Genomic DNA, 24,564 nt, shown 5'->3' on the forward strand with positions numbered 1-24,564 from the left:
ATGCTGTACTTGATAATGAAAGGTAAATTTCACCTACACATTATTTTTATACAGAAAATGTCTGGTTTTATCTAGACACCGCATAATACAGCTTGGGATACTGGTCTCCATTTCCAGATGAAGACTGACGGATTTCAGTTATTTGAAAACTTGTCACAAATATTGAGTTAGTTGCTCGGCCCTTAGGTAGAGGATTTTCAGGGATTTTAAAACAAAATTAAACAGTTTTATTCTCCAAAAAATTATCGGGATTAGCCCTTTAAGACCCCTACGTGCAAGCGAATTATTGAAAAAAAATGAAACCATATGTTAGTCCCGAAATGACCTAGTTTGTGTCGAGTGGACCTTAAACTAACTCTCTCTCTCTCTCTCTCCCTCCCTCCCTCTCTCTCTCTCCCTCTCTCTCTCTCTTTTTAGCGCTTGGGTCCCTCAAAACATTCAGGGACTACTACTCACCAGGGTGACACAATAATTGTCCATGCCTTATAATTGAACAGGATAGGTTAAACAGTATTTATTTTGAAAATATTTTACAATTTAAAACATAAAGAATAGGGTACAAAAACAAGCCAAGTAGACTAGGTTTGTGGTATGATACAGACAAAAACTAATTACACTATTTTAGTTATGGTACAAATAAGTAGATAATTTTAAAAAATAAATTCCTCACCACACGGTTTTATGGTTGTATTTTACGGAGTGAAACGATTGAAAAATATCGATGTTGATGTCTGGAGATAGTGTCGTCATTACCGTAGAATAGACAAGTAATATTTCTATAATACATTGGTAATAAATGAATGGTATTATTTCGCTGGTTAAATTCTTATTTGGTATAATTGGCTCTTCGATGGCCTAGATCTTATTTGTCGATCATTTGATTTGATACACCATGTCTTCAATACGTGGAGCGCCACAGGGATCTGTTCTTGGAGCGTTTTACTGAACTTTTATATCTGCTTTCTGTTCATCGATTTTAGCCGATTTTAATTATGTCAAGATTTAAAATTAACTCGTATGTTGAATTGGCTAAAATTAAAGAGGAATTATGCTAGAGTTAAATTAGCCTATTTCCAGCGAGTTAATGGCTTGAAATGTTATAAAAATTATTTAGACATTTTTCACATGACAAGTCCATAATGAACTCTCTAGGCTATCGGATGTCTTAGATGTTGAGTGGAGTAGACAATGGCCACCATATCTGCGTTAAACACTAATATGACCGATTTCCATCTACCAATTATTGTTTATTTCTTGTCCAAACTTAAAATTTTCATAACTTTACTCCGTAATTTGATTGAAATGTTAGATATTGTTCATGTTTCATTATCTCTTTTTGAGATATTATAGCAAGAACCACCAGCATGCAACTTGGGATGGGATGGTACACTTTGGCGTTGAATTCGATATAACAGTAGGCTATAGCGCGACTGTCCGGACAAAATTTCCCTCCTGGCGCACTGTTTGACGTAAGCCCGTCTTCAATAGCCCAGTCGGAGCAGAACAGTAGGACGTTGAACCCCATTTCATTTCATTTCCTCGTTTTTTTGATAGATGCTCAAATCTGTTCCTTAACCAGAATGTGAGCGACGCCTAACTTTCTGTTTGATCGTAAGACCACACAAACATTTTCACATTTATTTATTCATTACATATTTGAAATATTTTACCGAATTTTTCAGGTGGCCAGTGTTTATTTTCTGTGTGTTTACAGTAAGTTATGACGTAAAGAGTTGAATGATTCATGGTCTATTCAATAAACGTGGGAATATTTACAAGTATATTGATATAGATATAAAACAGCTGTTTAAATTTACTATGCACCATCTGCATTTGTCACGGTTATTCCACGCTAATATTTATTAATTCAAAGATGCGTCATGTAAGACTAGTAGAATACCCGGCTTCGCCCAGGTCCCAAATTCGCTCGGGGCCCAAATTCGCCCAGGTCGGGTGCCGATTCGCCCGTGACCCAAATTCGCCCAGGGCCCAAACTGTTATTCAAGACTGAGCCTCGCTTCTCCATTTTTAAATTAAATCATAAAATGGCGACCGTATTTTCAATCTCTTTAAATCTCAGCCATCCGATGGTCTAGAGAGTTGATTATTGGCTTGTCATGTGAATAATTTTCTAAATAATAATTTATATAACATTTAAAGCCAAAACAGAAACCCAGCAATAGGCAGATTTAACTCTTGACTAATGCATCCAAAGTTACCTGTTCCTGAAGCAACGACTGCGAGTTTCACAACATTTGGCCGTTGTTTGTTTACTTCACAATTCCCTAACTTAATAGCTACGTTATCTACAGACAAGTGAGCCGTGGCGTCCAATAAGAGGTTGTGACATCGCAGCCTCCACGGAAACCTTGACATTGAATGAACCTTGAACTTTGCAACTCGATTATCACAGGTAGACATTTTAGCTTGAAAGCGCGAGACTTGGTATTCGCGACGATCGCGGAATCTGATAGGCTCACAAGTTGGGCTTGTACCCAATCGAAATTAGTGCCGAAATATGCAGGGTATTACGTGAAGGCCTTGATAAGATGTACGTAGTTAAAGCGAGATCAAGCCTTCTATTGAAGATGCCAAAGTTAGCGAGCCGACGTATTACACACTGGGCCACCGCGGATCCCTGTTACAATACATGTATAAAACCTAAGGCATAATCTCGATAAGAACTAGACGGTAAACCCCACTGCCCTAGCCCACTAAATTAAATAGAGGCCACTGTCCAGCCCTCTCCCCAAAAATATGTTACGTTTATAATATTGCAATTGAATTATATGAACAAATTCTATTGATTTGAAAACACAATATTGATTATACTGAAAAGTACAATTTCAAATCACTGAATACTCAAATCACAGAATACTCAAATTACTGAATACTCAAATCATGGTGTATACTTAAATCACCGAATACTCAAATCACTGAATACTCAAATCATGGTGAATACTCAAATCACTGAATACTCAAATCATTGAATACCTAAATCGCTGAATTCTCAAATCACTGAATACCCAAATCACAGAATACTCAAATGCTTTAATGAAGGAATATGTGAGGAAAATCACCTCCAGTACTCCTACGTAATAGTGTGACGCAAGGTTGATTTAATTCGTTTCTTGCAACTGAAGGAACATTTTCATCCGCGCAATTAGTGATTGAAATGGTAAACATCTTCACGGAATAATAAATACCTTTTGGAGTGAAGTAAAAAAACAATTCTGTATTCTGTTTAAGGGGCACCCAAACCTCGGGTGTTCTACGTGCACCGTGGGTAATTCGCCACTGTTTTGGGTGGCCGAATGGTTAGCGTGTGCGCCTTGCATCATGAGGTATGTCATTGAGTCAACTGGCTTGGTTTCGATCCCCCGGCTGTACATAACAAGGATTATGGTCGACTGTCCAACCTCGTGGGTTTTCTCCGGGTCCTCCGGTTTATTGAAATAAAATTAAACCATATGTTAGTCCAAAAATGACCTAGTTTGTGTCGATTGGAGGTCAAACTCTCTCTCTCTCTCTCTCTCTCTCTCTCTCTCTCTTGCCTCAATGAATGCATGGAGATTTGTCCGTCCCCTTAATACTATACCCACAAGCGATATACAATAATTTGCTGGCATGGTGGTGTCTTTTCCAGTGGGAGGAAATAGGTGGACTCAAAGAAAAACAAAATCCTTATGATCTAAAGTTCATATGTTCAATCACTATAACCCTATGTTAGTCCCGAAATGACCTAGTTTGTGTCGAGTGGACGTTAAACCCCATTTCTCCCTCTCTCTCGCCACTGTCTTACCGTGGTACGAGAGAACTTTGAAGCGGGTGACCTCGTTCTATCAAAACAAGTACTAAAGTACTATGTGGACAGGGAGCCATCTTGAAATTTTGACGTCATATGAAAAATCGAAGGCCGTCAATTGATTCGCTTCATTTCACGTCGATCGTACTTGAATAGGTTGAGCCATGGGCTTTTGTCGAAGAGAGCAAGATAAGTGGCGCTTGGGGGCTAGTTCCGACATGTTCCTGATGAAATCAGAGTCCCAAATTGTTGAGTAATCTTCTCCTTTACGTTCGAACTCACGACACTATCAAATTGTTGACCCCCCTTTTCAGATGTTTGGTAAAAATTTCGTTATTTTTTCGTTTAAATACTTTTGAAGTTGCTATCACGAACGTTTGCTCCCGGTGACAAACGAACTTTCCGCAAGAAGAGAAGATGAAAAGAACGCTAGTGGCAATTGGAACCCGCATGGTACAAAGCCCGTTCCACGCTTCAGTCGGCGATATTAACTGATCAGGTAAAAGCTGAAATGATGCATCCCACCATCAGCAGTCTGAGATACTATGAGGGTGCTCGATTGTCAGTCCGGAACGTCCCGAATTGACAGAATTACAATCAAGTGATACAGAATTCAGTCTTGTCACAGTTCTGCTAGTCCTATCTGCTGAGGTGGTGTAAGAAGAATCGTGACGTTTTTTTAAGTAACAAATATGTTTCAGCTGTCATGATTGGTTGAGATATTTTTTATGCAGTCGGCACATGCGTTGTACTCTGAAATTTTCCTTTTCACTCAATTGAGAGAATTTAATTCCAGAACGTTCAATCGAGTATCACCTATAATAACTATTTTGTTCCTAATGAGTAAAGGGAGTTGGGTGGTCAAATATTTTAACGCGTGCGCGTGAAATCGTAAGATTTGTCATTGTGTAAAGTGACGTGGTTTCGATTCCCCGCTTGTACGTGGCAAGGAGTTGGGTCGTCTGTCCCACCTCGTGGGTCTACTCCAAGCGCTCCAGTTTCCAGTTTCCTCCGACTGTTCAAGCGAATTATTGAAATAAAATTGTGTTAGTTACGAAATGCTCTAGGTTGTGTCGGGTGGCGAATGGACGTTAAACATCTCTCTCTCTCTCTCTCTCTCTCTCTCTCTCTCTATCCCTCTCCCCTCTCTCTCTCAGACGATTTAACTCAACTGATTAGGCAAATCGACCTAATCGTCCCAGGAGGTGTTTAGGCGATTAGATTTGACTTTTTCAAAATGGCGGAATGTTCGACGTCGTAAGTAATTTTTAATGCTTACTGTTGTTTTTCTCCATAAAAAATGTTTTTTTAAAACGCATTTGACGTGTTAATGTTAACTTTATAGTCCACAAGAATGTTAGATCACCTCTAAGCAATTTTATTCATTTACAGTTTTTTCAATATATTCCTCGATCCTAGGTTTTCTCAGTAAACTTTTTACATGTTTTGTCACTTCAGTTTTCAAAAAAATACTTGAACTTGTTGGACATAGGAGATTGTTTCTAACGGCAACCATTTTTCCTTTTTTGCGTAGATAACCTTTATTTGTCTTTAACAAGTCATCAATAATTAGCAGAGACATTTTTTTTTCTGATCGGTGTCCGTGATGGCAGCCATCTTACCAAATCGTAATTATCAAATTTCACATTTGTGGACCATAGCTAATCAAATCGAAATCATACCAAATCGTACTAGCAAATCAAAACCTAATCTAATCGACTCACAAAAACGCCATCTGATTGAGCGCGGCATACTGTTGTGAATTGAAATGAAAATGCAGTTTAACGACCTACTGTTCTGCTCCTATACTGGGCTAATGAAGACGGGCATCCACCATACAGAGTGCTATGAGGGAAATTTTGCCCGGGCAGCGGCACTACGACCTACTCATATATCAAATTCAAACTGCCAAAGGATCTTTTACGTGCACGCCAATGTTTACACGGGACCTCGGTTTTTCGTCCCATCCGAACGACTAGACAGCTGTCCTTGTCAGGCCCTCCGTCCTGAATCACTGACAAGGGGAAACCACGTCGGAAAATAGATGAACTTTCTCGGCCTCCAGACTACCGAGCCAGCGTCTTACCCACTTAGTCACCGTGGCTCCATGATCTTGTTAGAAGCATAGAAGCCGAAACAGTTCAGAACTAAGAAATATGCAGGCGCCAGGCGCCAGGTGCGGATCCGGGGGGGAGGGGGGCGCACCCGGTGCACGCCCCCCCCCCTCCCCTATTTTTGGCAGTGGCGAACATTTTTTTACCCCATATATTCTCGCGGGAAAGGAATTAACAGTCAGTTTAGGTTGGAAATCGTAATTTACTCCGAAACGAGTCGGTTGCTGGCTTGGTTGATTGCCCGTCAGTCCGCCCACCGAGGGCCAGGCTACACACGCCCTCCTCCCCCCTGGGCGCGGATACAGTTGTTTTTGTTTCTGTCTGGCCTTTCCGGCGAACTATCTAGGCCAGAACAGAACCGAGGACCGAATCTTGTTCAAACTATTGCATCATATCTGTTAAAATGTTCAAATAGGTTGAACAAGTGCTATGTGTTTTGATTAGTATAATATGTATGTATCGTTTAATCAGCATGTGTGTATATATATATAGAAATGGAGTCAGTTACATATATATATAAAGCTGATATAGATAATATAAATACATACATACATATATATATATATATACATATATTGATTTTACTTGAAATTCTTTTATTCAACAGCTGGTTTTACTCTAAATACTTTATTGACGTCACAACTATACGTCACGAATCGATAATGCATTTCAGCGACCATACAACTTAAATAAACTTTACATATGCATTGCTAGAGTATTGACAATAGTAGGCCTACCATGCATGTGAGGTTTAGTACTTACCGCAACAACGGCAAGCTCTGTAAGTTACTAAATTTGAACATCTTGAAAACAACGTAATTCTTTTATATTGTTTTCTGTTGTGTGTTGCTCATAACGCCACGAGTGCCAGTCGATTTGACGAATAGGAAGGCAACAGAATTTCGAATCGAGATCGCTCAAACTCACGACTTCGGGTTATCGAGCTACACTATGATTCGTTTGACTCAGTATTACGTGGGCGATTTGTGAATGGAGTGGGCTGCTGGATGAAGAGGGAATTTCTACGCTAAGTGTAGTAAATAGATGACTAATCATCGTATTAGAACCAAACCGCAGACGAGCTAATACAATCAACAACAAATACCAGAGAGACGTCGTCCGGCCACACGGCCTAAAAATGGCCGTTAACACAAGAGGAAAGAAGGCGTTGTCCTTATCAGATAGTGGCATGTCATCAATGGACGAGAGCATATACTACACTTCGCCATTACGTCACATTCTTGATCTGCCAGATGAACTTTTGGTGCGGATTTTCGGTTACTTCCAACCAGTTGAGGACCAGCTCCCGCGATTGGCTTTGGTTTGTAAGAAATGGCATCATGTATTGCAGTATTCCGGTTCTTTATGGCGCGTGCTGAACGTGAGCCCCGGGCCGAATGCACACATCCACTATAGTCTGATCACCACGATACTGAAACTGTATGGACACCATCTATACAAGCTAGTCTGGAGGGAGAACTCCCCGGTTTATGAAAATATCTTTGCACTGGTCAAGCATTTGACCAGTCTGAAGCTCCTACGTCTTCCCATTTTATGGAATAGTGTCGTTGTGGACAGTCTGCAGAATTTGGGGAACTTGGAATCCGTTCACATAAATGGAGGATACTCGCTAATGGATGCTGACTTAGAAAATATAGCAAGATATTTCCCCAAATTAAAAGAAGTTTCATTGAACGCTTGTTGGTGCATTACGTCATCAGGTTTGGTGACGTTTTGTAGAGCGCTGGAGAACCTGAAGAACGTGACGTTAAAGATTAACTCGGGGTTGCCTCTAGAAGATGCTCGCAGTGAGGAATCGATGAGAGAAGGAGCTAGGATTGTCTTGGCCGTCAGATACACTGTTTTTGCTTCCATGGTTGGTGTTCTCTGTTTACATTTTGTTCCTATAGAAATGGATGAGTTATGGGATATTGTCAACAAAATGACGAACCTAAAAAAGCTTAGTATCAGCAATTGTGAGGTAAGATTTTATTGAAATCATACTGAGGATTCGATTGAGATCCGTTTGTTAAAACAACCGGTCTTTATTCTGTCATTAAGGGTATCCACATTTTGTTTTTTTTTAAATTTGCAGAAAAGTAGGACGTTAAACTCCCATTTCATTCAATTTGCAGAAGGCTGGCCCAATTAATGCTTCTAAAGGGTCCGAAATGTCTGAATCTTGTAGCTTTTTGATGGCTACTTTGATGATTACCAATCTCTTCTGACCAGTTGACAACCATCAAAATATCTACCATAGGTGCATGGGCAGAATCAGCTTAGCCTAGTTGATGCAATTGAATGTCGTCCATGAATACTGCTCATATCTTCAAGGTCTGGCGTTACAATAATTCATCTTAATCAATTTCCGAAGTATAGAACATTCAATTTTTCGGAGCACTTTTTACTACAAAGTTGTTTCTGAACTATATCAGTGCTCATCGGACATTTGATTGTTGATTCAAGTTTACATAACCGGGTGATATTACAATAAAATGTTCAACAAACGTCATGGTGTGCTTATAGTGGATTATATTTATATTTATGTATATCTGTTTTACGATAGTTTATTGGTTTTTTATGACGTATATAACGAACAGCTGTTAATTCATAACCTCACATGACCTCACGCCGCCATTTTAGATTTAGAATATTGATTGGAACAATTGTGTGGGTTTATCTGATAGCTTGAGAACTATTATATATTTCTGGCGATCGTCATTGCTTTTATTTAACCATATTTTAATATATATATATTAGTATTGGACAGAAATTAATGTCTTACTTTTCTGCACCAAACGGGGAAATGAAATGAAATAGGGTTCTTGCACCAACCGATCTTATGAGGACGGGCATGAAGTGTGCTATGAGGCAAATGTTGTAGGGACAATGTTGTGTCCACTCGACACACATTTTGAAACTAACATATGGTTCAATTTTATTTCAATAATTCGCTTGCGCGTATGGGTCTTTAGTAGTGGGGGGAAACCGGAGAAATGTTGTAGGGACAGCGGTGCCATAGCCTCGGAAATTGAGAGAGAGAGAGAGGGGGGGGTAAAGTCCACTTGACACAACCCAGGTCATTTCGGGACTAACATGGTTCAATCTTGTTCGAATAATTCGCTTGCGCGTAGGGGTCTTTAGCAGTGGAAGGAAACCGGAGAACCCAGAGACAACCCAAGAGGTTGGAATAAGATAAAAGAATGGAGGTTCAGGTGAATACATCAATGAGAATGGATATAAACATAAATGTTCTTTTTTTCTATCAGACCAAATGAGCTTTAAAGGCTGACTTTCTATATGCTTCCAGCTTCTTCCAGCTCAGTACTATCTTCCTTTAAATGATCCACACTTTGCTAACACTCAAATAACGACTTTAAGATAATTTATTCTGGAATCTCATGACCTAGTGGCGCTGAAGGTTGTACATAACCCTATCAGGTTGTTTTCTAGACCTCGGGTGATCTGAGTTCCTTAATTTTAATTTCAAAATCCGGGATCTTGCTTCTAAACTGTGCATTGTGAGGGAGCTTTTTCACTGCCGATAATGACTGTTTCTACAAGTTATAGATTGAACCCGAGGTCCCTAATATTGTGGGGACTAAGGAGGGTGCCCAAGTCCCTCATCACCAAGCTCGTAATTTACTTGGAAGCCGCGGTGGATACGTGAGTAAGACACTGACTCGCTAACCGATGTTAGCCGGGTGCACGTAAAAGAACCCTTGACAGCTGGAATTGGAAATGAGAGTAGTCTGAAGCGACGCTGTCTGGGCACAATTCCTCTTGGGGTGTATGTCCGTCTTCATTGGCCTAGTCGGTGTAGCAAAATAGGTAGTTAAACCCTATTTCATTTCATTTCATTTCTAACATTACTCGAAAGCCTCCGAGGCCCAGCAAGTAAATCGCTGACTCACTGACCAGGATTTCCCGGGTACGATGCTGGACGAACCAAGGTCAAGTGTGCACGTAAAACAATCCATCCATGACAGTTTCAAACGCTGCTATCCAGGCCTGAATGGCGTATGTTCGTCTTCATTTGTCCAGATTAATGCAGAAAAGTCAGAAGTTAAACCTCATTTCATTTCTGAATCAATCTGATTAAAACACAGATCTATTTTGTTTCGTTTTTTATACTTCAAAATTTCGTTATACTTGTCTTCACAACACTGGGATCTCGAAGAGTTGTTATATAACAGGTGTTCTAGTTGTTGTGTAGAATTAGCCAAAGAAACGGTCTGTTACGGCGAGTCCTTGGAGTGCTCTGCACGGAACTGTGGGTAAACCCCTAGAAACGTCAACGCTGATTGATTAGTCAATCTCTGATGTCATAGGGTCAAAAGCCGCTCGTGTTACCCCTGACGCGACCTTCCACTACAACTATAAAAAACGAAACGAAATATAGATCTGTATTTAAATCAGATTATTTCGCTGGCCATGCTGGAATTCCCCTGCCAAGTCAAAACCAGATTTTAAAATTCTTGTGCAAGTCACAAAATACTGTGACATAGAGTGATCAGGTTTCCAACAGCAACAAAGCTACCTGGGCTAGTTCGAAAATCATTGTCAACAAATTCGCAGAGCAAATTGTAAAATAAAAAACAAGTTCACTATGAACTTTGTTCCAATGTTGAGAAAGTGACAAAGTGTTCTATATGGACCCAGGTCTGGACATGACGTTATCGCCGACATCTTGGAATTGTGGCGTCATTTTATCAAAATCGAAGTCCGTCCAAGTAACAAGCATGCCACGTTTCGTGTCGATCGTACATGATTTGGCGTAGGCTTTTTTCTTCGAAGAGCGTTGCCCCGAAGAATAGCAAGATCATTACAACAAGATGGGTAGCGCTTTGGCAACAGTTCCTGGTACAAAAATGTCTACAGAACGATAACCCTGCAAAACTCATTCGAAAGTTGAGTTTCAAAAAATGTTAAATTCTACAGTGTTCTTCGCTATACCCCAGTGAGAGAGAGAGAGAGAGAGAGAGAGAGAGAGAGAGAGAGAGAAACAAAATGAGGTTTAACGTCCACTGGACACAAACTATGACATTTCGGGACTAAAATGGTTCAATTTTATTTCAATAATTGGCTTGCGCGTAGTGGTCTTTAGCATTGGGAGGAAACCCGAGGACCCGGAGTAAACACACGAGGTTGGACAGGCGACCCTACTCCTTGTCACGTACATCCAGGGAATAAAAACAACGCCATTTGACTCAATGACAGACCTTATGGTGCAGCGCGCACGCGCTAACCAATCGGCCTTTCAAAAACCCCATACCCCCAATGAACAATTATTGTTCAAGTAAAATTTCATGGTTCGTTCGTTTCTGGAGTTTTACTTCCACTTCCACCAAGGGTGATATCGTATAAAGAGCTGAAAAATACCCGTACTATTTCCATGGCAACATCGTAAACCGTTACATATCCCGGGGATCACGTGGCTAAGTGGGTAAGACGCTGGCGCGCTAGCTTGTTGGTCGGGTGTTCGATTCCTGCATTGGCCGAGAAAGTTCATCCCGATTTTCCGTCGTGGTTTCCCCTTGTCAGTGATGCAGGACGGGGGGCCTGACAAGGACAGCTGTCTAGTCGTTCGAGGGGACGAAAAACTGAGGTCCCGTGTACACATTCGCGTGCACTTAAAAGATCCCTTGACAGTTGGAATTAGATATAAGAGTAGACCGTAGTGCCGCTGTTCAGGCAAACTTTCCCTCATAGCACACTGTATGGCGTATGCCCGTCTTCATTAGCCCAGTTCGGAGCAGAACAGTAGGACGTTAAACCCCAATTCATTTCATTACATATCCCTCCTACGACATTCTTTATTGATATTATGTCAATAATACATGTATATTGTAAACACGGATAACTGTAAACCATATTAGGTATTATTATCAATGCTAAATATGGTATTGATATTTTAAGTATGCTGACATAAGGCGTTAAAATATCTGTACATCTGTCCCATCTTTATGACGTCAATGAACACGTGTAGAAAGAATTCCGTCAATGAAAGTCAATACGCATGTCATATAAACTATACACAGCGCATGTAAACATGTCGAATGTAATAAATTAAACATCTTTCTGGCGGATTGGGTGACATCTGGTGGGATTTTCTATTATATATATTTTTAATTCTATTGAAGATAGTGTTGTTTTTTTTTCCATTATGAAATGTTATCCGCAATTTAATGTAAGAATGTAAGTAATAAATAAAATGAAATAGAGTTTAACATCCTACTGTTCTGCTCCAAACTGGGCTAATGAAGACGGGCATACGCCATACAGTATGCTATGAGGAAAATTTTGTCCGGACAGCTAATATAGGTTAGATGCTAATTATAGACCGACATCGGAGGCTCGGAAATTTCCGGAGTCCACAATGACCGCTTTATATAAATTAGTATTATGGGGAATACTAACCATAACAATTTTAAGATGATTAAAGGGTAAATTTAATCCAAGTTCAGTCTTCTAAACGGATTAGGGTTAGTTTTCCCAAAACACTCATTTATCCAAAGCAAGCAATTAGCATTTCCGGATCCAGGTTTTGGCCGAGAAAGTTCCTCGGGATTATTCAGGCCCGGACAGGGAACAGCGTCTGGTCGTTCGAACTAAAACCCAAGGTCCAGTGTTCACGTTGGTGTGCAAGTATAACAACCCCTGGCAGACGTTGATGAAGAGTACGCCAAAATGCCACTGTCCGGCCAAAATATCTCTTACATTACGCAGCTTAAACATGCATTATGCAAGAGCTACATCTGCCTATTGCAGGTCTTTCTTTAGGCCTGAAATGTTTTCTAACGTATTAATTAGACATCAATTAACTGATCCAGGCCTTAACCAACTCTCGATGGCATCAGATTTCTCCGATATTAAATAGATTAGAATGGTTCAGCGATACTTTGATTTAATCAAATATGGAAGATCGAGACATAGCTTCGATCAACCAGTACGGTGGTTGAAATTATTGCACACGTCTGTCAAACCTTCAAAGGCTAATATCTTCGCTTGCAATTATGAATAGAGAAATTTGAATGCAATTTTCAAATTATTCATTTTACATCATCTACTTTCGAACTATTATAGCAATAATGGCTAGTTCTTTATCTAAATCTTACAAAATGTATCTTTAACGTATGCCCGTCGTCATTATCCCAGTCGGTGCCGAAATGTAGGACGTTCAACCCCATTTCATTTCCATTATTTAATGAAAATCCTTTTTCTTTTCAGCATCTTCATGGGATTCGTCTGGTATCCAACTCCCTTCAGAAACTGTGTTTGTTTAACCTATGGAATGTTTTGTTTGTCAGTATCGATGGTACTGACTTGCGAAGCGTGACCATTGACGCCGGCCTAGAGTCCATGGAGCATGTGGAAATATACGCACCAAAACTCCGTCGTGCAGTCGTCAATGGCAGCAACATCTTGAGGACATTAGGGATCCGCAGCAAGAAACTTTCGTTATTGGACCTGTGTAACTGCGAGGAACTGGAAATGTCCTCGTTAAGAGACATGCTCAAATCCAACCCTTCCTTAGTGTGTATGAAGTTGGGCAGCTTGTCCCAAGACAGTCTTCTTCTGGATGAACTAATAATACCCAATCTACAAGAACTGTGTCTGTTGGGAGATTTCGCCTGTGAGGCTCTTCATGTTCGGAGTCCCACATTACGTTTATTTCACACTGAATCTGAGACGGACATCATCACGCTTAATCACGTGTACATAACAGCCAATCATCTGTGTAAGGTAGCCCTGGTGGGGATGCCGGCTTTAAAAACGATGACTATTCAGTGTGTGAGCGTGGATTCCATAGAACTGAATCTATGCAGTGATGACCAATTATTACTGGACTCGTGCGTTATACAGGCGTTAGGGTCTATAGGATTTTTACGTTTATTCGACTGTAAGTTAAATCTTCTCTCGGTGAGCACACCCCTAGCACGCACTGTCGTTCTCTACAGATGTCACGTGTCTGATTACGTTTTACAAATGGCGCTCAATGGATGTCCAAATATATCAAACCTAAACTTGGAGAAATGCAGAAACATTAAGCAGATTTCGATCGAGGCGCCACCTCTGAAGTTTCTGAATATGTTTGACTGCAGGGACATCCACAAATTGGATCTCGATTGTCCAGAACTCATTGCTCTAAATATCGGACAGTGTCCGAATGTTCGCTTATATATACGAGGAATCGAACAGGAGTTGTCTTCCTTGACGGGAGTTGTCCTTCCTTCCGAATCTGTTCGTTGGAGTCACGATTTCCCGCCACAAGTTTATATGTGTAGTTGATGATATTTGTGGGTTTATTCATAGTGGTTATTGTGATTGGAATGTTTTCTACAAATTTTACATTTTAGGTAATTTAGATATGATTATGTATTTGTTTAAAATCTTTATTATTATTTATTCCGTAAACAGTCCCGACCTAACAACATGGCTTTTCTACGAAGGGGTGGAAATGGGGTGAATGAAATGTGGTTGTATGGCTCGTCAGACCAAAATGGTGCAAATGATTACAACCGAAGGTGACATTAAGGCGACGGGGGGGGGGGGGGGGGGTCGTCAATGCCCGTCCCCACCCCTGGCCAACACTAAGGGATATTTGACCTCGTTATTGGTTTATGAAATATCAATCTGATTAAAACACAGATCCTATTTCGTTTATTTTTATAGTTCAAAATATCGTTTTACTTGATATATAATGATGTTAGGGATTAGCCAATGAAACGGTCTGTTACGGCGAGTTCTTGGCGTAAACCACTAGAAACGTCAACGCTGATTGATTAATCAATGTCTGACGTCATAGGGTCAAAAGCCGCTCATTCGACCCCTGACGCGACCTTCCACTACAACCAGTCTGATCTTCATATAGTGTAGGCTATCGAAAGTATACAAAAAGCGAAACAAATATAAAATCAAACAATAACTGTTTCTGCATATAACCCGCGTTCTGGTGGAAGTGATGGATTAGCCAATGAGTTCTTGGTGTTTGATGCACGGAACTGTGGGTAAACCACTAGAAACGTCAACGTTGATTGATTAATCAATGTCTGACGTCATAGGGTCAAAACAATAACTGTTTCTGCATATAACCCGCGTTCTGGTGGAAGTGATGGATTAGCCAATGAGTTCTTGGTGTTTGATGCACGGAACTGTGGGTAAACCACTAGAAACGTCAACGCTTAATGATTAATCAATGTCTGACGTCATAGAGTCAAAAGCCGTTCGTAGAACGTCACGTGACCTTTACTACAACCGGTCAGATCTTCATGTAGTGTAGGCCATCGAAAGTATAAAAAAACGAAACGAAATATAGATCTGTATTTTAATCAGAACTTGATATTTTTTAGTGGGGGGACCTGACCACCGTTTCTCCCACCAGACCACAGTAGCTATCTAACATTGGTCAATCATCTGTAGAATTTCATCTTTATAATTATTCCATGGTACTGTGTTACAAAATCGTACCCAAAATTCTGTGGATAGAATTATTATAATCTGCTGTATCAGCTTGTTATTCTTTACATTTTGCCTAAATTACTTCCGGTGAAGGTTTTTGACACTGTGATATTGTTTATAATTTGACGTCATCAACCATACGTCACCAAACGTCATACGGCGTTATGGATCATAGAAATAGTGTGTTTATCGTTAGCGTGATTAGTAGAAGAGCGTGTGCGATTTTAAGATATGTCATGATATAGGGCCTATGAAGACGCATTATGTAAGAAATGAAATGGGGTTTGACGTCCTACTGTTCTGCTCCGACTGGGCTAATGAAGACGGGCATACGCCATACAGTGTACTATGAGGGAAATTTTGCCCGGAAACGGCGCTACGGCTTTCACACTTATTCCAACTGCCAAGGGATCTCTTACGTGTACGTCAGTGTGTACACGGGGCCTATCGGAACGCATTATGTAAGAGCTAAATATATCTATTGCATGTTTTTATAATCGTATTTAATAATATTTCTTTAGAACAGTTTCAAGCGGGTGCCCCATTTAGCAGTCCGTAATAAATTCCTCCCATAAAGAAAGTGTGACATAGTTTGTATGACGTCACTTGTTGTTTCTATGGTTACAGCAAGATGGTTCTTGTCTTTTGTTTGATTAATGTTTTATTTATTCTAATCTATGGAATTCATCGTCTCTAGTCAGCACCATATATAGAGAGAACCTGGCCAGCTATAGTCTCAGTTGTCATGGACAATCTCAATGCTGTTCAATTACAGATTCGTCCTCAGTTCCTGCAGGGGGCGGATCCAGGATTTTCAGAAAGGGGGGGGGGATGTCCCTACTTGGGAGTGCGAAGTCCGACCCTCGGTGGGTGGACTGACTGGATCCGCGCCTGTCCCGCCTCTGACCCACTATTTATTATGCATAACTTTCATTTCGTTCATTTTTACTGACAGCCATTTTGTTCTGATGTTGATATGTGAAGCTTTCGGGGTTAGCTTAGATCTATTTCAGAAGGCAGATTTCCTCAAGGTCACGTGATGTAACCCTAACCCTTGTCCTCGCCCTAACCCACAATCCTCGGCAACAGTCACGTGCCCTGACCCTGTTTACATCTCGTGACCTTGGGGAAATCCACAGGTGGCTTCTGAAATAGGTCTGACCAGCTTTCAGATTGGCTAACAAAATGGCGACTATGGCCGCAGTTAGCCAGGCTCGCTTTACATGTATATAGTTTTTAGCAGTGGGAGGAAACCGGAGGACCCAGAAAAAAACCCACGAGGTTGGACAGGCGACCCTACTCCTTGTCACGTACAACGGGGGAGACCATAAAGTGTTGGTGGGATGGGGGAGGAGGAGGGGTATGGAATCACAAGGTCTGTCATTAAGTCAAGTGGCTTGGTTTCGATTTCCAGCTAGAACGTGACGAGGAGTAGGGTCGCCTGTCATATCTCGTGGGTCCTCAATTTTCCCCTACTGCTAAAAAGCCAGACGCGCAAGCGAATTATTGAAATAAAATTGAACCATATGTTAGTCCGGAAATGACCTAGTTTGTGTCTAGTGGACGTTAAACCCCACTTCTCTCTCTATCTTATATATGGTACTTTCACCAGCTAATACGTCGACCCTGGATCAAGCACGAATAACTTTGTGCAAAATAGAAATGATTTTAAGAAAAACGAATCTAGACGTTTTCGGTATCGGGGACCCTGGATGGACGTACCGACGTATTATCGATCGTTTAGCGGGAATGCTCCAATTGGGCTTTGTGGTAGATTTTATATGGGCAAGAAAAATAAACCATGATAGTTATAAATTTTTATTTGACTACTGTTTGATTGCAATCTGATTAAAATACAGATCTATATTTCGTTTCGTTTTTTTATACTTTGGATGGCCTACACGACACGAAGATCGGTCATATCTATTTGATAAGGTCAAATTAAAGTTAGGTCAAAGGTCACGAGATGTAAACAGGGCTAGCGCTAACCCCAACCCTAACCCTGGATCTAGCCCTTGCGAACAATCACGCATCCTAACCTTATTTACATCTCAGCGACCTTGACCGGTTGTAGTGGAAAGTCGCGTTAGAGGTCATACGAGCGCCTCTTGACCTATGACGTCAGACATTTGATTAACCAATCAGCGTTAATATTTCTAGTGGGTTACCCACAGTTGCGTGCACCTCACGCCTAAAACTCGCCGTAACAGACCGTTTCATTGGCTAATCCCTGACATCATCCAGAACGCGAGCTATACAACAACTCTTCTAGATCCTAGTGTAGTAAAAACAAGTAAAACGAAATTTTGAAATATAAAAAACGAAACGAAATAGGATATGTGTTTTAATCAGATTGTTTTGGTTGTTTTTTTTTATTGTTTGTTATGTTGTAATTATTAAATATATATTTTTAAAAAGAGACATTTTACGATAAACAGTCAGATACGCACAAGTTCTATATTAATATGTTGCATGTATAGAGCGCAATAAAACATATTCATTAAATAGTCTTCAGTATATTTGTATTTCATCCAGGGCTGGAATAAGCTTGTATGGGGGCTAAAATTGTCACTGGCGGTGTGTGTGGGGGGGGGGGGGGGCTTGTATCAACAGTTAAAAGGGGGACATATTCTGGTCATTGTCCGTCACCTACACAAATGATGCAATTAGTAGGTTAATATAGTAGGTGCATAGAATCATATATTGTATTTTAGAACTAAATTGGGGGCCACTTTAAAATGGAAGCCCTTGGGACAACAACCTGTTTAGCCCCCCCCCCCCCCTTTATTCCGGGTCTGATTTAATCTGTGTGTTGTGTTATTTTTCTACTCCAATCCGACTCTCATTTTTATTCTCAGCCTACATGGTATAGATCCTGCAATCTCTCCTAGTCAGTGTCAGTGACCCCCCACCCCACCCATATTTACTGATTCATCTTGACCACCATGTTCCTGAAGCAACCACAGCAATTTTTACAGCATCTGGACGTTGCGATATCGCGACCTCCACGGAAACCTTGAACGAACCTTGAACTTTGCAACTCGATTATCACAGGTAGACATTTTAGCTAGAAAGCGCGAGACTTGGTATTCGCGATGATCGAGAAATATGATAGGATCCCAAGTGCCGAACTATGCAGGGTATTACGCGAGGGTTTTGAGGATGCTTGACCCCAGTCTTTATCTTGCAAACGTCTTACAAATCCGGACGAGTTGTCAACATATGAGAATATCGAGGTCATTGGCTAGATTACCCGATTGTACAACTCTGTCAATTTCTGATGTTCTGGACTAACAACCCATCATTTAGAGAGAGGTGGGGTGTGTCGGGGTCTAGGCATTTAACCCCGGAAATTAACTGAAGCCATCTAATTTGTTGATAAAATGTATTGGAATTCAAATTGTCTCCCCTTTCACCTGTTTTATTACCCAGTTACTTTAACCAAAACCAAAATATATAATCTAATACATCTGAAACTTTCACGATGATGCATTATTATAACTCTAGCGGAATACAAAATATTAACTCAAACAGTAACTGGTAGGGAACGTGATTGTTGGCGAGATAGTAGATTAGGGTTAGGGTAAACATTGGGGCTAGGTCCAGTGTAAGGGTTGGGGTTGGGATTAGCGCTAGCTCTGTTTATATCCCATGACCTATGACGGAAAATTGAGCTGGCCTTATCATTTGTTTCCGTTAAAGGGGGGGGGCCTTATCATTAAAGGGGAATAACTGTGTTTATCCCGTGGATGCATACTACCAAATATTCTCCAGAGGCAAACAACCACATTCTCTGGAGACAAAACAAACATTTTCTTTTGTGTCTCGATTTCTTGTCTCCGTTTATCATTACAGAGGAGAATATGACATTCACGACACTGCGGAGAGAATTGCAAATCTGATTCCAGTAGGGGGGTTGGATGGCTGAATGGTTAGCACGTGCGTGCTGTACCATAAAGTCTGGCATTGAGTCAACTGGCGTGGTTTCGAATCCCCGGTTGTACGTGACAAGGAGTAGGGTCGCCTGTCCTCGTTTCTCCGGGTCCTCCGGTTTCCTCCCACTGCTAAAGACCCCTACGCGCATGCGAATTATTGAAATAAAATTAAACCATATATTAGTCCCGAAATGACCTAGTTTGTGTCGAGTGGACGTTAAACCCCATTTCTCTCTCTCTCTCTCTCTCTCTCTCTCTCTCTCTCTCTTATTTAAGCCCCACCCCCTCCCTTCCTCCCTGTCCTCCACTGGTTATTTATGTGGTGGCTGTACGACACCTGGTTGGTTCATATTCATCACTGATCCTTGACCTTGACCTTCACCAATGATCCTTAACCTTGACCTTGTTACTATTGTTGTTCTTGTTCTTGCTGCTGCTGCATCTTCATCATTTGTTGCTGATCCCTGATCTTGACCTTGACCTTGTTGCTGCATCACCATCATTTGTTCCTGTTGTTGTTTTATCATCTGTTGTTGTTGCTGCATTTGTCGCTGCAACATTTTCTGTTGTTGCATAATCTGTTCTGGTGTCATGTGCTTTTGTGCCTCTCTCATTCTCTGTTCATCTCGTCTTCTGGCTAGTTGATATTCGGCGTAGCCATTTTGATCTCTGTCGTCCTCCATTAAAACTTTATCAATGATTTCTGGAAGAAAAGTGAATCAACTGTCTTGATATTTGCAATTTTGGCAATAAGAAATTGTCATTAAAGATACTTTTTTTTCTAAGAGCTAAATCTGCCGAATGCAAGTATTTCTTTAGGCTTCAGATTTTATAGAAGTTCGTTCGTTCGTTTCTGGGGTTTAACGTCCACTTCCACCTAAGGTGATATTTTATAGAAGTTATTAATTAGACCTGTATTTACATGACAAACTCAAAATCAACTTTGTAGACCCTCGGGTGGCTTGTATACAGCTTGGATTTAAACAGTAGTCCATTTAATAATTAAATCAATAAATGACTGCCCAAGCTAACATTCACTGTTAATCACTGACGTTAATCACTGCCGATGAAAGCACTGATTTACATGACAAGCTCAAAATCAACTTTGCAGATCCTCAGACGGCTTGTATTTAATTTTTTTTTTTTTTTTTTTTTTTTTTTTGGGGAACAGTAATAAACGGATGCCCATTTAGCAGTCCGTAATTAATTTCTCCCATAAAGAAAGTGTGGCATAGTTTGTCTGACGTCACTTGTTGTTTCTATGGTTACAGCAAGATGGTTCTTGTCGTTGATTTGATTAATTTTTTATTTATTCTACGGAATTCATCGTCAGCACCGTATATAGAGAGAACCTGGCCAGCTATAGTCTCAGTTGTCAGTGGGTAACACATGTATAATCTTAATGCTGTGCACATGGGCGTCACCCCCCCCCCCCCCTCCAATTGTTTTTCTAGTGGGGGGGGGGGGTCTGAATATACTTGGACACCCCCCCCCCCAAAAAAAATAAAAAATATTACATAGTAGGCCCTAACTCCTATTTATTTACAACCATTATTAGGATTAGTTAAGATTCTATCTGTATAAAACATTTATATATCCCAATATGACCCTTCCACACTCTCCCTATCGCGCTACATCGGCTGCTGCGCAGCCTCGTGACTCCGCCGTCACAGATTGACAACATTTTATAGAATTTCATTTGCGCCCCCCCCCCCCCAATATACATTTCACGGCTACGCCTCTGGCTGCGAATTTACAGATTCTTCCACGATTGCCGCCGGGACCCGCCTCTGACCCACTACATGTATTTCTTAAGCATATGTTACCCACAGCTCCTTCACCTGTCTCTCTTTGAGAGGTCAAGTGATGATTCGGTAAACCTGTGAAGAAATGAATGACAATTTAGTGAATTGGAAAAATGGTGTTTATTACGGAAGGGAAAGATGGCGACAACACAAATTCGCCTCCAACCCCCGAGAGATTTAGTCGGGAGAGTTGTTCCCAGCAAAACTACAACGAAAAAAATAAAGTACCCTATTTCTTATCACCAATCCGTCACACATAAATTGTATTTCGTTCGTTTTTACTGACGGCCATTTTGTTCTGATGTTGATATGTCAAGCTTTCTGGGTTAGCGTAGATCTATTTCAGAAAGCCACTTGAAGATTTCCTCAAGGTCACGAGATGTAAACAGGGCTAGTGCTAACCCTAACTCAAGTTCTAGCCCTAAGCCTTACCCTAACCCTAAACCACAATCCTCGGCAACAATCACTTGCCCTAACCCTGTTTACATCTCGTGACCTTTTGGGAGATCCGCAGGTGGCTTCTGATATAGGTCTGACCAGCTTTCAGATTGGCTAACAAAATGGCGACTATGGCCGCAGTTAGCCAGACTCGCTTTACATTTATATATGGCACAAACTAGGTCAATTTGGGACTAACATAATAAGGTTCAATTTAGTTTCAATAATTCGCTGGCGCGTCTGCTTTTTTAGCAGTTGGGGGAAACCGAGAGGACCCGGAGAAAACGCACGAGATTGGACAGGTGACCCTACTCGTTGTCAAGTGTAAGCTGGGAATCCAAACAACGCCACTTGTCGTAATGACAGACCTTGTGATTCCACGCGCATGCTTTGAACCATAGAAATATATACTGACGTTCAAGCTGTGAATCCAAACAAAAAGTAGGGTTGCCTGTCCAATCTTCGCGTGGACATTCCGTCTGTATATATTTCTATGGTTGAACCACTAGACAAGACACCCCCCCACACACACACACACACACACACACACACTCACCCAGACCATACACCCCCCCCCCACACACACACACACACACACGCGCACACTCTTTTTATATGGAACTTTCTCCAGCTAATACGTCGACTCTGGATTCGGATACTGGTCATTCAAACACGAATAATAATAACCTTGTGTTTAAGACAAACGAATCTAGACGTTTTTGGTATCGGGGACCCATGGACGTACCGACGTATTATCGATCGCTTGAAGATGGTTTAGCGGAAATGCTCCATTTGGGCTTTGTGGTAGATTTTATTTGGGTAAGAGAAATAAACCATGATAGTTATAAATTTCGTTTCGGTTATTTTTTATACTTTCGATGGCCGACACTACATGAAGATCGGTTATACGTGTATCTATTTGATAAGGCCAACTTCAAGTTTGGTCAAAGGTCACGAGATGTAAACAGGGCTAGTGCTAATCCCAACCCCAACCCTGGACCTAGCCCCAACCTACAAGCTTGCCAACAATCACGTGCCCTAACCTTATTTACATCTCAGCGACCTGACAAAAATTGAGCTGGCCTTAATAAATAGATTTAGCCATGAAGATCTGACCAGTTGTAGTGGAAGTTCGCGTCAGAGGTTATACGATCGGCTTTTGACCCTATGACGTCAGACATTTGATTAACTAGCGTTAATATTTCTAGTTGGTTACCCACAGTTCGCCGCACCTCACGTCAAAAACTCGCCGTAACAGACCGTTTCATTGGCTAATCCCTAACATCATCCAGAACGCGGGTTATATAACAACTCTTCTAGATCCTAGTGTAGTAAAAACAAGTAAAACGAAATTTTGAACTATAAAAAACGAAACGAAATAGGATATGTGTTTTAATCAGATTGTTTTTTATTTGTTTGTTATGTTGTAATTATTAAATATATATTTTTGAAAAGAGATATTTTAACATAAACAGTCGGATACGCACAAGTTCTATATTAATATGTTACATGTATAGAGCGCAATAAAACATATTCATTAAATAGTCTTCAGTATTTGTATTTCATCCCGGGCTGGAATAACCTTGCATGAGGCACCTGACTGAAGATGTCAATTGAGCTCTTGCATCAACAGTTAAAAGGGGTGAGGCGGTTGGTGGAGGGGGGGGGGGGGGGTATTCTGGTTATTGTCCGTCCCTACACAAATGATGCAATTTGTAGTTTAAAATATTAGATGAATAGAATCATTTAGCACAAACATAATAAATAGAATCATAAATCATATTTTACAACTAATTTGGGGGCCCCTGGCCAACGGCACACCTTGGAGCACATGAAAAAATATCGGCACACCTGGCTAAATATATGAAAAATATTTGAATTTTTTCAAATAAAAAGTCAGACGGAACACGACCGTAGACAGAGACTAGTCATAGACACATAAATAAAGAAAAACACAGCTATGAACTTATCAGTAGATACCAGTGAATACTAAATTTGAATCACGTGGTTTTTCACATTTTCTTAGTGTGCCTTTCAAAATTTCGCGGCACAGTTAGTAAGATCTCGCGGCAGACTAGTTGAGAATCACTGGTATCTATTATACGATTGTACAACTCGGTCAATTCCAGACTGACAAAATATCATTTAGAGAAGGGCGCGGGGGGGGGGGGCTGGGCATTTAACTCAGGAAATAGATCTGAAACTTTCGCAATCTGATTAAAACACAGATCCTATTTCGTTTCGTTTTTTATAGTTCAAAATTTAGTTTTACTTGTCTTTACTTCACTAGGATCTGGAAGAGTTGTTATATAGCACGCGTTTCGGTTGAAGTGAGGGATTAGCCAATGAAACGGTCTGTTACAGCGAGTCTTTGGCGTTTTGTGCACGGAACTGTGGTAAACCACTAGAAACGTCAACGCTGATTGATTAATCAATGTCTGACGTCATAGGGTCAAAAGCCGCTCGTTCAACCTCTAACGCGACCTTCCACTACAACCAGTCTTATCTTCATATAGTGTAGGCTATCGAAAGTATAAAAAAAAGGAAACAAATATAAAATCAAACAATAACAGTTTCTCCATTCGTTGATCCGGTTTATCATTAAAGGGGAATAACTGCGTTTATTCCGTGGATGCGTACCACCAAATATTCTCCAGAGGCAAACCACCAAATTCTCTGGCGTTAAAACATTTTTCTTCCGTGTCTCGATTTATTGTCTCCGTTTATCATTAAAGGGGGATAACTGTGTTTATCTAGAGGCAAACCAAAAATATCCTTCCGTTCATTTAGAGAGACTATAAATAGAAGAAGAAGAGTCCGGCACCACTGACAAGGAGGAACCACATCGGAAAATTCTGTTAAACTTTCTCAGAATCGAAGACGGGACCTCCAGGTTAGCGAGCCGCGGTGGCTCAGTGACTCCAGTAGTGGTCTTTATTGTATGACAAATCATAGAAACAGAATCAAATTCAGACACAAGATATTTACATATCCACTATCTTAAA

General features: G+C 40.7%; 1 protein-coding gene across 2 annotated transcripts; it reads left to right on the forward strand.

The window, feature by feature from the left end:
• Nucleotides 1-6,904: 6,904 nt before the first annotated feature.
• LOC126820387 (uncharacterized) lies at nucleotides 6,905-16,672 on the forward strand. 2 transcript variants are annotated; one of them, XM_050548300.2, is made up of 2 exons: nucleotides 6,905-7,900; nucleotides 13,150-16,672. In XM_050548300.2, exons 1-2 carry the CDS (start codon nucleotides 7,058-7,060, stop codon nucleotides 14,209-14,211), a joined length of 1,905 nt encoding a protein of 634 aa, XP_050404257.1. In that variant the 5' UTR covers nucleotides 6,905-7,057; the 3' UTR covers nucleotides 14,212-16,672. The 2 variants fall into 2 exon arrangements, with proteins under 2 accessions (XP_050404257.1, XP_050404258.1); XM_050548301.1 differs by lacking the exon at nucleotides 13,150-16,672 and adding an exon at nucleotides 8,055-8,348.
• The last annotated feature ends 7,892 nt before the right edge of the window (nucleotides 16,673-24,564 follow it).

Source organism: Patella vulgata, chromosome 5 (genome assembly GCF_932274485.2).
Source record: "Patella vulgata chromosome 5, xgPatVulg1.2, whole genome shotgun sequence".
Lineage (NCBI taxonomy): Eukaryota > Metazoa > Mollusca > Gastropoda > Patellidae > Patella > Patella vulgata.

What these genes read in the sequence shown, in the direction of transcription:
- LOC126820387 (XM_050548300.2), top strand. Translation starts at nt 7,058, where the DNA reads ATGGCCGTTAACACAAGAGGAAAGAAGGCGTTGTCCTTATCAGATAGT. An exon ending in TTAGTATCAGCAATTGTGAG is followed by an intron (nt 7,901 to 13,149) that starts GTAAGATTTTAT and finishes TTTTCTTTTCAG; the next exon opens with CATCTTCATGGGATTCGTCT.